A 15,866-nucleotide genomic window follows, 5' to 3' on the forward strand; every position below is an offset into this window, starting at 1 on the left:
GCCTTCCTTAGCATGCCTAAGGAGCTGCCTGCTGTTCCTGCTGTAGCGCGGCAGCCCCTGGTGATGACGTAACAGTTTTGGGCGTGACGTCGGGCTGCCTAGGAATGTGCCACTACAGGTGGCCTGAACGAGCGCGCTATATCGAGCGAGCCCGCTCCCTCGCTCTGCGGCGCTAGACCAAACCACCCATCTGCGACAACAACAGTGACGTCAAGAGCCCTGTTTTGTCATGTAATACTAAAGGCCGTGGATGCGCATTAGGTGCTCCTGACGGAAAATAATCCTTTTCAGTTCCTTTCGAGGGCTGCTCTTTGTGAACTTCGCCCCGGAGGTGTTTAATTTAAGTTAAACTAGAAATCTCTACATCGTTTTTATTCCATTCGTTACAGTAACAAAGCTCCTAACATCCGATATACAGCCTCGTGGCGGACGGTCCTAACGGACATTTTACATCTGGAGCAGAAATAATATTTGAAGTAAACAAAATTTAAACTGCAATAAACAAACAAAAGCGACAAGGCAGCTGCTTTTGTGGCAGCAAGTGTGCTCATTTCATGGTCGAACCTGACGTTTATCTCATGGTGCCCGCCATGGCCTTGATTAAAACATCATATATATGTGATCCGGCTTTGCCGAATAACAAGAAACCAGAACCCGTCGTCCAGGAGGGCAAACATGATGATCGCTTCCTTGACGGTGCTGCTATCGGCGCTTCTGTTATCGCTGTGGTACACGTGAGTGATTTACTGGACCTTTTTCATAGTAATAATTTTTTGTCTGTGCGGGAAGTCTGAGCACACTAACTGCCTTGTTTGCCTCCCACTAAAGCCTTTCTGAGAACTTCTGCCAAAGAGGTCTGCGGAACGTCGCGGTGTAGAAATTAATATAGGCTTGTAAGTTTTCCAGCTATCCCGAATGCATACGTAATGATTCCCCAACAAACTTTTCAGGATGCTGTGACTGATGCCCATGTTTCAGTTACGAACTTTATATTCTTTCTGTCTTTTTGTATAATAAATCTACCTTAACGTCGGCGTTCCTACGCACTGCGGTGTTTGAGGTATTGAGCGGAAAATGAAAAACTGGTCAAAAAAACGGAAAGGGCGAAGTCCCCTGAAACGTGGAAGAACGATTCACGGAATAAAGGTTTTTTTAAAGCTGAAGAAAGCGGACTTGATGAGCTTATGCGCAAGTTTTTTTTTGCTTTTCGACCTTAAAAAACGTCGAGTTTTAATAAATTTGCTCCCCTGAAAGGGGGCAAAAATTTCCATGCATGGGCAAAACTATTTTTTTACGGTAGTCCCTGACCCTTTTTTAATTATGCAGTGTCGTTAGTAGTCTCAAAAACAGGTTCGAAGTTCTCTGCATTCTTAGGCGCATTTTTCGTTTACTTTATTTTTAATAAAAGCCGCTGGCACATCATGAGTTCTGAACCCCCGAGACAGGCCCAATCTTTCCAGAGAGGGAACCACAACATCGGCACCTAGGTTTGTTTTCGAATGAAAGTGTAAGATCAGTGTCCGTTCTGCAACGTGTACGGCCCCGAGAATCCGAAAGTTGTAAAGAAGATTCCGAACAACTTCAAAAAAAAGTTGAAAAAACTCACAACTGCAAACTGCGCCGCGTTCAAATTATGCCGTTGCTGCCGCCTTCACGTATAACCACATATTCACTTCTTACTTCATCATGAACATACAATCATATACTCACTCCACACATACCATTGTGGACCTTCGTTTAGAATGACAAGGCGACTTTTTCGGCAGATATACATGCAATGCTATGTTCTCAAGGCCCATGTTGAGAGAGGCCCTCATCCCACGTTCACGAGCTTAGAACGGAGAGAGAATAAATGAAATGTGTCTTCCAGGTGGCATGAATGCCTTCTTGCTGACTTGCTTTTTTTATTCCTTCATTTGTTCACCTATAGCTTGTGTTTTCGTATTAATGCGCTCACCACTTTTACTAGCAGCAATGAACTGTCCTTTGTTTCAAGCCTTAATATTGCATAAAACGTTTTGTAGTTGGCGTCGAAGAAGGTTTTCTCTCTTTGAGAGACTCGGAATTCCTGGACCAACGCCAAGTTTTATACTTGGAAACATCTACGAGATCAAAACGAAGGTGAGTACAAATGCGTCTGAGTATGCGTCTGAGAATGCGTCTGAGTACACGTCTGAGAGGTTATAGAATAGTGTCGTCCCTAACATTCAAGTATAGCTCACAATCCATAGTCATACAGGGGTTGTCTGCTTCCTGGATAAATCAAACACGTAGAAACAGACTTAAAAAAATAGAAGTCTCCACTAGAGTAAAACCGCGTTTATTCGGCCCCGTTAATTCACAAATTCGGATAAGTCGGGGTTTCTACTCCCTCCCTTGAAAAATGTAGAATGCTTATGCCGTGGACCTTCGTTATTTCGGCGCAAATTTATGCGCTGACCGTGGAAAGTGTACCAACGCTTCAGCAACGCGCCGTCTTTCGCACACCCGTTCTCTCCCATTTGCGGTGGTTAGAATGCGAGCGTGCATCGTGGTGAGTAATTAGCTGTAGTGTAAACAGCAGTAAACTGTAAAGTTCGCGGTTTTGAATACATTCTCCTGTGCTAGTCTGTGCAATACTGTATCTGCACACGGAGTGTCGCAAGTCCGAAAACTTCTCTCCACGTCGTAATCCAATAAAAGACAAACTAGCATAAACGAGTCCTTCGAAATCTATAGGCAAGCATAAATAGATTATAAATGTGTTGTTTTTGTTGTTGTTGTTGAGGCGAGAATACGCATTCGGATAATTTGTAGTTTTTCTGCTTCCCCAGAGATTCGAATTCACGAGCTTTCATTGCGCTTTTTTAAGAAACCCCAAAGGAGCCCTATATTATTAGTACTGCAGTTGCAAATAAGTACAGCAAATGTAGACTCAACTGACGTTGAAGCACCACCCGTAGGAACGGGTGTTTTCAATTTGTAGTGAATAAAAAGCGAGAAACCAGATGGTGCAAAATATCTTGGCAAGTCCAATACCTCCAGATTCTCAGAGAAGTGACAGATTATCTACGCGCATGGGTTTAAAGCATGAAGTCCACACAAAAGTAGGGAGTACCGTACACTGTCTTGAATATTTTTCTAGAGACGACGTGAAGCTTTCAAAAAAAAAAAACGTTGCACACTTAATTAGAGGCAATAAAAACATTTTTCGCCCTATTCATGACTCTGCCTTACGCTTAATTCTATTAAGCGCTGACTCCCTGTGACGTCCACTGTTTCGAAAGTAGCCAAGATGAACACTCGGTAATGTGGTTCGCCACAACCGCACGTGATTCTTCCAAAAAACCTTGGCCGAGTACCCCACACGCCGGGTCAAAATCTCTTTGACTCTTCGAGATTTATCGCAGCACCAGCCACTCCCCAAAACTGGCTTCGTAAACGTAGCACTTCTAAAACACTTTTTTTGTCGCTGGAAGCGTAGGCAATGTCGTCAGCATAATCTGGGACCATGACGTCACACTCAATTAGAAGCCCGTAACATTTGTATTCTGAATTATACTAAGTCATAGTGGTCGGAGGTATACGTGAATAATAATGGAGAGAGTGGGCACCCTTGCCGAAAGGCAGATTAAAATATAGGCCGGAGCAGACAGATCCCTAATAACACTAAGGCACCCGCTGCGGTGGCTCAGGGGCTAAGGCGTTGCGCTGCTGAGCACAAGGTCGCGGGTTCGATTCCCGGCCGCGGCGGCCGCTTTTTTGATGGAGGCGAAAAGCAAAAACGCCCATGTGCACGAGATGTCGGCGCACGTTAAAGATCCCCAGGTGGTCAAAATTATTCCGGAGCCCTCCACAACGGCGCGCCTCATCGCCGGCGTTGCGTCGGCGCGTAAAACCCTAGAATCAATTTAGCTAAGGCTTGTGGTACACTTTTTATAACACCACCTCATTCCCTCAAGCAAAACATCCCCAATGTTATGTGGTCAAGTCGAGAAAACCAAAAACCGCATCACACTTGGCCTACCGCGTCTGCGACATCTAGTTTGTACTAGTGCTACTTGATTCATTTATCTTAAATACACTTTAATAGTGAAAGAACAATATATATGTTCCTTTAAGCACTTCGGTTTGGAATTCCACTAGTTTGCTAGTTGATAGGCTCCATTTAGGCTATTTATAACAAGCTGCACACTAAAAAACGTTTAGCAGACATTTTTAATGATCATTACACAGAGAAATTAGACGATATCCTTGGACAGTTTTCAAATGGTTTTCTGTCCAAGGTTTTGGTAGTACTATATTATGAGCAACGTTAAACATAGGAGGTAGGGGATCAACTTCATAGGCTTTTGAAAAGACTGCCAGCAAAACACGTGGAAGGAGCGTACAAAAAGTTTGATAGAATTCGCCATTGCGGCCGTCTGGACCTGGCAGTCTATTAGTTTTCAGCGCCTTCATAGCGGCCTCTACTTCGCTAAGCGTGATTGGCTGTTCAATGAGAGCCTTCTCCTCCCCGCTAAACTGGGGTAAATGATCACGAAAAACTGAAACCATTGCTGCAATCAAAAGTTTTTAATAGTCGTCATGGAATACCTGAAGGATTTTTAGCTATCATTAAAGGTAATCCATTGTATTCAATTTCCAGAATTTCTTTCACTAGTGCAGATTGTCGTTTTTCGCTGAACAGACTCTTTGTTGGCTGATTTCATAAAATCGTTGGGTGCACTACCGCCTTCAAGGCGACCGGCATATGTCTGTGATGTACTGCTGCTTGTAGTCTTTAGCATGACTACGATCATCGACGTACGGCTTTGGCTCACTTTTTACGGATATGTGCAGACTTGTCAAAGTTCTGTCCAGTTATTAAAAGTAATGGGAGCACATTGAGAGCAGTAGAGTGAGAATTGTGATTGTTGTTGCTCTTTTCATTATGCACATGCCCCCTTCGGGTACTAGCCTGGATACGGTAGCTGCGAGGGTATAAACTGGCCGCTTCATAAAATTCACAAAACTATGAAGTCGAAACGTAAACATTGTAGACTAGTGTCTTCCGCATGACACATGAATGTGGGAGCCCATGAGTAGAACACGCACAACTTCGCCCCTGTAGAAACATATTTCTAGAGAAGATGTGCCGTGTGCCAGTCGGCATGCTGACCTACATTTAACAAAACAGCGCAAAGCACGGGACAAAGGAAAGAGAAGACAACGCAAGCGCTTTGTCCCGTGCATCGCGCTGTCTGTCAAAGTTATGTAGCAACTGGCCCAACTACAAACCCTGTTGCTGACTTGATTCGTGCGGCAATGCGAAGAAATGAAAAAGAAACGTAAAAACACAAGGCGTATTATAAATCTACCGTCAAAACACGACGGCGTAAATGCCCAGGGGTCGTTTTAATTTTTAAGAAAACTTTTCCCCTCGCAATGAGCCATCCATGCTTTCATATAAAAATGAGTGTCACGGCCCAGTAACTACACCGGACGCAAAATGCCTAGTATTGAACAGTTGTTTGCTGTTGTAACAAAATGAGCTTATGTGGGCTACTAGCATCGCTGAAAATTAAGGGTATCATCCAGAAGTTAGGTATGTCAAAGAGTTTGAGAAATACATCTAAAACTAACTTTACTACAGAAACAGATTCGGTTCCTTCTACTGTTTCATGTTTACCTTCTCACCGCTGAGTCTGAATAAAGGACAGCGATTCAATTACTTTAAAACCAAACTTTTTTCAATGAAACCATCAAAACCTATATTAAATGCACCTACGAAATCACATCGGATAAATCAAGTTAGTAAACTGATGGCCAATTCACGTGGAACCAAATTTAAACAGTACGAATCAATAAAGGCGCACGGGGCAAAGGCATGTATATCAGAAAACGTTATGTACTCTCGAGCTGTATAATAATGTTATTTCTCTATTAACTGATGAACATCTCTGAGTGTTCAGGGCCCTCTCGTGTAGTCGAAGAGGCTACACACAAAATATTAAGATGTTTAGAATCAATTTTTGTGTAAACGGAGGCTCTAACCTATTATCTCGACATCGAATTGCAATAACACTTGTCGCGCGGGTACAAATGAATACCAAGGAAGCCTGTTCAATACGTCCATACACTGTCACCTGAAAATTTCATTCCAAATAATTTTTCTTTAGAGTGAGAGTGTGTGATGACAATTGGGTGCCTTTATATGCGTGTGCAGAGGTGTGCATATGTGCGTGCGTGCGTGCGTTCGTCGGCGTGAGTGTGTGCGCGTACCTCTGTGCGTGCGTGCACGCAGCGTGGCTGCGGTGCGAGTAATACGACAACTCGCTGGAACAGGGAGACGGCTAGAACGCACAGTCTCTCAAAATCGAAATCAAGGATCAGAACCGGCATCGCTGGCATTGTGTTGGAAAAAGGCAAGGCAAATCTGCACTCGCACCCTCATTTTATTTCAAATATGACATACCTCATTAACTTAAACATACGAAAGGGACCTGGTTGGACGTAAAATTAAGTAACTCTTCGATTGTATTCTGAAACTTCATACCTCTGGAGAGAACCAAGACAACCAAATTTCAGTAGTAGTGCAGTGATAAGAATTTTCAGCCCATGTGTTTCATAGAGTTAACGCAAACGCGCCATATTTCCCATGTCAAAGGCGCTGCGCCAAAGCTCACAAAATAAACTTTTAATCTACTATCCTAAAAACGTCGCTTCAGAGTATTCTCACTCGATTGAATGCGTAATAAAAGACGTGGTTTTTAACGAGAAATTCCAAGTGTGTCATGTGTTTCCTTGCATTTGCCAACCGAATGCAAACACTGCATTGCTTTGTTTTATACTTCACTTCAGAAAACGGTGGTTAGCGCTTTTATGCAGTTAAAAATGTTTTCTGGTGCCGCCTGCGGCACACAGGTTCTCTACACTACCTCCATGAAATCTGCACATGTACATGCCACTTTCACAAGGTGGTTAAGCGCACAGTAAAAACTCGCAGGTTACCTATGGCGACGCATTGCTGATACCACAAAATTGAAAGGTCTGAGTTGGAGTTGAGTGTTTTGTTGACTTGGAAACCTTTGCTACCTTTTTATCCACACCAAGTTCATGTAACCATGCTACCTCATTCTATGCTTTTTTTGTACCACTCCTCTCTGTAATGCCTTTGGCTCTGAGGGTATAATAAATAAATAAATAAATAACATATCACATCTTGCTAGGATGGGTGACGAAAGACAGCGTAGTACAAGTTCTAGAAAAAAATACGGACGGACGGCAGCGGACAGGCGAAACGACAAAGCTATGAGAAACGACATTTGCATCGCAGTCTGGCATGCCAGTTGAAATGAGCTTTTAAAAATGGGCATTGAAATCCAGTTAGACGCACCTGCTTCCTCCACACTTACATACAAGCCGTTGGGCTGCAAGCTAGCTCGGTGAATTTTTTGTTGTTAGGTTGCCAGCTTCGCTAGTTTGGTATGTATGACAACATCCCTGAGTTCAGACAAACAAGTATGCGATATAACCACCGACTCGTTGTGTAACAATTGCATCTTTTACGTGCTGGCCACCAAACGCATCTGCAAGAAAGTGGGTATTCTGTGCTTGTTTACACATGTGAACTCATTATAAACTAAGCTTACTACGCGAAAAATCCCTGAGCCAGAATCTTGATAACTATGTTTCTCGAAGGGGCGAACATTCAAGTAGCACATTGACTGAGCTGTTTCATTTACGTTGAAGTGCACTAAAGTAATTCTCGCGTTTTTTGCCTTCACAAAACCAGGGTGCCGCACGTGCGTTCAGTGACTGGATCGAGCAATATGGCAATATTGTTGGGTGAGTGTTTGTCACATAGTTTGCCAGAGTAGGGGAACCGAGAGAGAGATAAGAAAACTATATTTATCCAGCAGAGGCTAATTCTGGGAATGATAAACGTGGGCGCGAACATAGCGCAATTTCTAAACTCGCGAAACAGTTGCTACTGTTTTTTGTGGTGTACAAATAAAGGTACACCCCGCACAAGTGCCTCAGGATTATATTTTGCACATAGAATGCGTATTCGAATCTTCTTAGCTCTCTTTTATGCTGACAACAAATATGTCTGCGTACCTTCGTAAAAGTAAGCTCAAATCGCATTGAATTTGTGTTACCTGTAGGAATTTGCGTAGAGCGCACAGTGTTATTTGAATTTAAGGATAACCAAAGTTCAATAAATCCAAAATGGGAACCCGATTATTTCAGCTAATTATCTCAACTCGAAGCAAACAGGCAACTTTGGGCAACGCACAATGAAGAACTCCTTAACGTGAAGGTTGCCGCCACGCCATTATGTTGACACAAAGAAAAATTTATAATACCCGCTTCGACTCATTTTAAGTAATTCAGTAAACCTCATATTAATTTTCGAATAAGTTTTGCTTTTGAAATTATTATTTTTATGTACGACACTGCCATTTTATTTTTCCTAATTAATATTTCTTCTGGAATTTGGTAGTGGTTTCTACTTAACTTTGTACATTTAAATACCGCTTGTTGCTTTCCTGAGTCCAGTGGATGGGCCACACGCCTTCGTAGATCTGCCCGTTTATACAGAATTTACACGTGATCTCAATCCGCACCCCCTCCCCTCTTTGATTGAAACAAATATATGGTTCCTACCTGTTATGAAAAATGTTTTTATTGTTAACCGAAGCAAGTTGACAGTCTCTCTTAAAGCGAAGCTTTTTACCTCTACCCCCCCAAGGGTTCTCTCGCGACCGTTGGTGTCAACAGAAAACTCCTGCGAACAAATAAAGTTACTGGCCCGCTAGGAATCGAGCCTGGAACGAATAGAGAAACGGAGTGACGGACCGTTGTCTTACCGATTGCGCTACGGGGCAATGCGGAGACGAGGGAGACAGACGCTGCATTCACCAAGCACAACTGCGGGTTTACACCCTGCCTTCTCACCTAACATCACGTGATAGCGTCACAGTACCTCTCGCGCTACTTTGTGCTCCCCTATGGCACGTGTATGAGCCGTATGAGCTTTGCGTACGCGCTAGGAGTTGGTAAAAATTAAAGGAAGCTCACATCAATGCACGGCCTCTCACTTCTCCCCCGTCTCTGCCGCCAAAATCGTCGCTTCCGTCGGTGGCGGCAGAGACGGAGAAGTAAGATCGCCTAACACCGGGTTTGAGCTTCCTTTTACTATATAAAAAAAAAGACTTTCCACTCATGTGCTGCACCACTACCACTCAACTAACCAAAGAATTGATTTAACCTTAGCAAAGATTATCATTTTGACGTAATAAAGGGTATCAATAAGTGTATTTCGCTTGTCTCTGGTTTCGCTCTTTGGGGAGAAACGTGTGTGAATTCAAGTGACGTCGCATGGGTAATCGTTGTAGGTGTCATAATAGCTTCGTGTTCTAACCATCTTCATAGGTGGATTGGCGCACAAAGTTTTTGTTTAGAAGCAGCTATAGAGGTTTGGAGGTAACTAAAGATATACCCTGTTTTTCATGCATGCCTATATGCCGCGGCTGAATTGATGTTCTTATTAGAAAAATTCCCGCAAGATCTGCCACAATGGCGGCATATTCAAGAAATTTCATATTTTTTAAATGCGCTGCCTGGGTGAACTGGTTGTTCACAAGGAGGAAACAGAAACTACAACCGGTACGGGAGAAATAAGTGTTGTAGCGGGCATTTGTGATGATTACCACAAAATCTAAATATCCAACAATTTTTGTTTGTCAAATTTCAAAGTACAAATTATGAAGTACGCCACTATTACCACTTCAAGCAGTCGGGTAATTCTGGCACAGAAACACGAGTGCCGTAATGCAGTCATCTGTCATACAAACCTACGAGTCTTGCAGGATACTAGCCAGACGAATAGCCTTTGATAGAAATATGGGGAATATTACAATTTAGAATCAGTGTGTCCAGCAACTCCAAGAATGTCCTTAACCGTACACTGAAGGCTAATGGCATGTTGGTTTCAAACAAAAATCTGGTTTATTCAATATCAGTTTCAGTGTTGATTCGGTGCCAAAAGGTTAATTGCTCAGAATCGCTAACCAAACGCTGATCAAACGTGACGCAACAGCGACTGCAGCCGCTGCTTCCGTCACGATAAACCAGAAGTGAGTGAAGCAGCGGATATATTACGGCGAGATTGAAGCGACCGAATACAATGCTACCGCGTACCGACCGGTTTAGTAAGTTTCGGTCAAATCAATCGTGATTTCCGGAACTCCAACCTCCTTTGTAGGTCTAAACCGCTAAGCAAAACGTTCGTTCATGGTAACCGTAATCCGCATTGCCACTTTGTTGAAGAAAAACATTGCCCTTTTAAGACCTAGCGAGTGTTGGCGTAGAGCAACCGCTTGTGAGTAGTTAGCACGCTTCTTTGAAAAGTGGCGCTAACATCGCTTAAGATAGGAACAACTAGCGCAATCCAGCGGTAGCCAGGAAAGGCGTTGCGCAAGCCAGACGTTGTCAGCACTTTCGGTGCAAGATGCGTTGTAAGGACAGTGGCGACGGCAGCTGTCCACGTTTCCGCTATTCTATACCATATTAAAAAGATACACCTGAGAGCGGTATATTCGTGTTTTTGGTGAGCGATTCTATCGAACTAGAGGAACTTTCATCTTGACTTCACTGTCCCTTTGACATTGTAATCGATCAGAGCACATTCAAAACAATACGAACGGTGATGTCACATACTTTTCATTATACCGTCCCAGAGAATGAGACCGAGCGTTCAGCTTTGCTTATTGAATAGTTTAAAAGTTGAGCCACCGCACTTTCACCATACTAATAATTGCTACTCTTAAACCGACACTAATTTCGTAGGCACCACATATTGCGCCTTGTCCTGGAGTTTTCAAAAGACGCGCCCTCTGTAACTGTTGGTGATTTGCCCGCCGTGGTGGCTCGGCAACTAAGGCTTTGTGCTGCTGAACTCAAGGAGGCTGGTTCGATCCCCAGCGTGTTAGCTGCTTTTCTGACGGAGGCGAAAAGACAAAATGCCCGTGTGTCGAGATTTAGGCGCACGTTATGGATCCCCAGAGGTTCAAAATTATAGGAGCCCTCCACTAGGCGGACCTCATAGCCAAGATATACATTCAACATGTAGAACCCCACAATCTATGAAATAGACTGTACGTGATTTGGCCCGTAATATTTTTAAAATGTGCTCCTCTTGCGGACCTTTTGCTGGTATATCCAGTGAGGCTAGGTCCACCTGTTCTATTAACAGTTGGCTTCCTGACTCAATTAAAACGCAGTAGTGTATAGCCTTCGAAGTCCCATTAAAACACAAAAGAACCTCCCATGTTACATGAAGAATATTTTGAGAATTCGTTCCATTTTAACTTGGACAGAATGTTTCTAACTAGAAGGCGAATGGTGGTGCGTTGTCGACGTCGGATAATAAGTTGTTCCGCATTTTGCAACGATACGTGGCCGCTGTTTGCCGTGTAAGTGAGTGAGTGAAAACTTTATTGCATAACAGCCAGTAGTCCTAGACGTCGGCCAAGAGCCCTTGGGCTCTAGAAGCGTCTTCGGCCAGCTGAATGGCCCAGACTTGATCAGCTGGGTCGGAGCTGAGCAATACGGTCTCCCATTGCTCTACAGTAGTGATGTTGCGACCTAACGTTGTCGCCTGTGGACAAGCCCACAGCATGTGGGCTAAGTCTGCCCTGTCCTTACACCGGTGGCACTTGTCAGAATATTGCCCAGGGTAACAGTGACTGTACGCAACCGGGTTGGGATACGAGTTGGTCTGTAGAAGTCTCCAAGCCACGGATTGCCATTTACTGAGGGTAGGATGAGCCGGGGGGAAGCGGGTCCGCTCTAGCCTGTAATGATTAGTTATGTCCCTGTAGGACACAAGGCGATCCCTACCCGAACAGCGAAGTGAATGAGCGTTGTTGTCGTCACCAGATCGGTCAGAAAATCCTCGAGCGGCGTCGTGCGCGCATTCATTCCCAGCCAGGCCGTGTACGTTTTTTTTTTTTGTGGGGAAAGAATTATGTTAGTAGATGATATGCACCCAGGACACTGAGAAGATGGACAAATCAAAGAGTTCAAACGCCTATTGTGCCTTACAATATAGTTTCCGAAGAGCCCCGCTTAAACTTGTAATAAATTAAAGTTTAACGATTTCCTATCGGTACTTGATGATTGAAGGATGGTGCTAGTTTTGTAGAGTTCGCACTAGAAATCTGTATTTCCAATCGTATATAAATTCCTTGTGTTTCATCCCATAGTTTATATCAAATTAGCAGCGAATAAATGACATATTTGTCTTCGAACACTGCGCACATCGCTGCAATTGGTTGTAGCGAGACATAATATACCAACCAAAGGTTTTTATAGCCTTCGGTTGTATGGTTTTATAAACAGCATATAGCGAAAATAACGCCTGAGTGTTATCAGGAGAGCCTAGGAAGAAGAAAAAGGTTATTTCCACCTATTTGGATATCACCCACGTTTGTGAACGTAGTACGCGAACGAAATATGGTGCATGTAAGTTTCCTGACGTTCAACATTAACTTGCCATCTTAAAACCATTACAAAACGTTTGAAATTTGACAAGTCAGAATTCAATTTAAAATCAATTTCTTCAATGCTAATTTCGTAACTGTTAAGGTTCAGTTTTTAGCATCCAACAAAATGCCTTAATAGTTGTAAAACGCGCAAAGAGAAGCCAGTGTTCTAAAAGTAATTTTAAAGAGAAGAGCAGAAGTGCGAACACGGATTGTTGAGGTACGCCTCCATTCATAGGCGGAAGCGAACATTTATTTATTTATTTAAACATACTGCCAATCCCTCACGGGATTCTCTTAGGAAGGGCATATACACAGTAAGTGTCAGAGTTTTTCGAGCACTGTGAGGTTGCACAATCGGTGGACTGTAGTACAAATTATACACTGTATCGACATTTAGTATGAATCATTGCACATGGAATAAATTTAAACAAGGAATGAACACATTTTACAACAGTAACATACCGTACAGGCTTTGATACTACAGGTTGCAATATTCCTGTGCGTACGGGATTACTGTATATTACTCTTCATTACAAACCTTTATATAAATTGATGATTTCGTGACAAGATGATACACAAAATGAGTTCATACACACATTCACATGGTGCTAACAAGTTATAGTCACATCGTGTTAATATTCTTTTCTACCACTCTTAAAAACTCTGCTAAACTCGTGGTACCAGTGATTGAGTGGCCAAAGAATTTCATTCCCTTATTGCTAATGGAAATGAATCATACTTGAAACAGTCTACGTTGGACTGGTATTCCGTTAGCCTTTGGGGATGTTTTAGTCTGGTTAGCCTTCTTCGATCAACGGATATATAGTTTTAGGCCTCTAAATTGAGCCTCGATTATAGACGATGAATAGGCCAGCTTGTTTTATTAGCTCTGTAGAAGAGTCGCTCATTTTATATCTGTTCTAGATAAACCTTACCGCTTTTCTTTGAACACCTTCCAACTTATTGATTAATTCTTTAGTAAAAGGGGCTCAGACGATATTGGCGTATTCAAGTACGGACCGGACATACGTTGTGTAGGCCAATTGCTTTACGTGAGGTGGTTTCTGTCGAAGTCGTCGTCGGAGCGTAAACAGGCGTTTCAAGGCGAAAGACATGATGTTGTTAATGTGAGTTGTATTTGACAAGACTTATATCCCTGCTACACTAGCATCGGAACCTCATTCGAACCAAACGCCCTTCGACACAAATACGAAGTTCTGACGCTCCTCTGGGTTTTGAAATGCCTTTGGGCAAAAATGACATTTGAGCCAAATAAGCACCCAGAGAGACATTTGGGATTCTCGAATGCATTTTATCGCAGTCTCGCGCACAGCGTTCCAAGTCAGCATAAACAAATACATTACTGGCGTACTTAAAACAAACAAGTTATTCTAAATTTTGGGTGTTGTTTAACTCACTTTCACTTAAATCATTATATCATCGGGATGTAATATTTTTATATCTCAGCACCAGTGCGAGCAAGCGACAAACCAGTGACCAGACAACCCAAAATAGCAAAAAGAAACCTCGATCGCGATTCAGAATTGAGCAAGAACCGTGTCACAGCTTACGTTATTCATAATATGATGTCATTTTATTGCCAAAGACTGCCGCTAAATTTGATTGTTGCATTATTGTGTAAAAAACGAACTTGACAGGCGTAGCGCCACGTTGCACGGCGAGTGATTGTTAAAGCTTTCAAATGCCATTCAAATTGCAGTGGAGAAAGGCGGATTACGAATGGCATTCAAATCCACTCGTTTGAGTGGAATGGCACTTGGTTCGAATGACATTAGGACGTCATTATAGCAGGGGTATTAAAGTAGCCTTGAAAGATTTTTTCCCGAAAGCCAGAGAATTTCTTTGAGAGAATTCGATGATTAAGAGTATCCAGTGCCTTTTGGATGCCACGTCGGCAAAGAATTTTGCACTCTTAAAAGCAGATCTAACTAATCCGTTAGGAACAAAACTGGTCGGCGTCAAAAAGTTAGGGACGTATACGAAGTTTGGTACTTCCCTGTGAATTTGGGGATTTGTAGTACAACATAGATATAATATTTATTTAACATAGTGAAAATCTTGTGTCAATATCTAGGTCGGTCTAGGGTCTTGACTGTGTTTTTATGCCGTGATGACCCTTGCTTTTTATGATGGTGTATACGGCAAAGTAAATACGTAAAGTGCGTTCAAGAATACGTAGTACGATAGAGTATGAAAGGTTGGTTGCTAAGCTATGAATAAACAATTGAAGGTCTGCTAAAACCATATGCCGTACTATATTCAAAATGTTCCTTTCTAGGTTCTTTAATGGAGCGGTACCATTCCTCTTGGTCAAGGATATGGAGCTATTAAAGAAAGTACTCATTGAAGACTTTCACGCGTTTCAGGACCGCGGGGTACGTATTCATGGTTAATAACTCAAAATCAGAAACTAATTTCAAACTCCCGTAAACACAGGTGTTCTCACAACTTGGAACTACGCAGTGTGACGACCTTAAATGCAATGAATTATTCTGGGAAAGATACCTTGCAATAATAATGTTAGTTTAACGAGGTTCAAAGTTCCGCTTTCAGAGTCAGTCCCTAGACAGAATCTTAGTTGTTGTGCTAGCCGAAATAACTGTAAGCTTACTTCATCTTAAAAAATAGCAGTTCACTGTTATGAAACTAACTTCATGATATAGCCCAAGTTTATTAAAAGCACTGACGCAAGCGAGCGTTGATGTAGTGAGGGTATGATAACGTGATCAAAAGATCCTTCTACCGGTTCCAAGAATATTCTTTGGTCACCCTATTTTACGACTTACAAACAATAAATCCCATGTCGCCAGCTGTAAGCGTACCTCTGGAGGTATACTTAAAGTGCAGTTCTTCAAATGCACATATATTATTGGAATGTTTTGGCCTTATTCTTGAGAACATTTTGCATCTCGGTGACGTTGAAAACGCGGTCTACCTAGCAGGATGCATATTCTCTTTCAAAGCGCTTTCAAAGTCCTCGCCCACAGCCGCCTAACCAATTCTTCCCGGTGTCATCCATTCCTTGTTTCCATTCTTATTGCCTCGTTAATTCACGGAGTCTTCAGTATTCCCGTACTTCTATCACTCGTGTTTTTATTTTTCGCTTCGTTCGATGTTATATCTTGTCACCGAGTGTTTTTTGCTCAACGTCTTTATTTTGTGGCGTGCCTGATTCACAGCACGGGAGTGAAGATGGTTGCATGCTATCGTATGGGCTTAGCCATTCCAGCCTTTGTTTAGTTGATTGATACAAGCACAAGCGTAAAGATCAGAATATCACAGCCAAATTTCTTTCATTTTAACTGGTAAACTGAGTAGAAAGATGTTTCC

At 42.6% G+C, this 15,866-nt stretch overlaps 1 protein-coding gene across 1 annotated transcript in view; it reads left to right on the top strand.

Annotated features, from left to right (window-relative positions):
• The first annotated feature begins 557 nt into the window (after positions 1-557).
• LOC144167263 (cytochrome P450 3A24-like) overlaps positions 558-15,866 on the top strand; it is a 72,359-nt gene continuing 57,050 nt past the window's right edge. Inside the window, exons 1-4 of the mRNA XM_077696591.1 lie at positions 558-734; positions 2,025-2,121; positions 7,757-7,809; positions 14,815-14,911. Of these exons, the coding sequence (XP_077552717.1) occupies positions 676-734; positions 2,025-2,121; positions 7,757-7,809; positions 14,815-14,911 (306 nt within the window). The 5' untranslated portion in view covers positions 558-675. The remainder of the gene's footprint in view (positions 735-2,024; positions 2,122-7,756; positions 7,810-14,814; positions 14,912-15,866) is intronic.

Source organism: Haemaphysalis longicornis, unplaced genomic scaffold, assembly GCF_048455015.1.
Source record: "Haemaphysalis longicornis isolate Haplotype H1 unplaced genomic scaffold, Haemaphysalis longicornis Haplotype H1 scaffold_2, whole genome shotgun sequence".
NCBI classification, from domain to species: Eukaryota; Metazoa; Arthropoda; class Arachnida; order Ixodida; family Ixodidae; genus Haemaphysalis; species Haemaphysalis longicornis.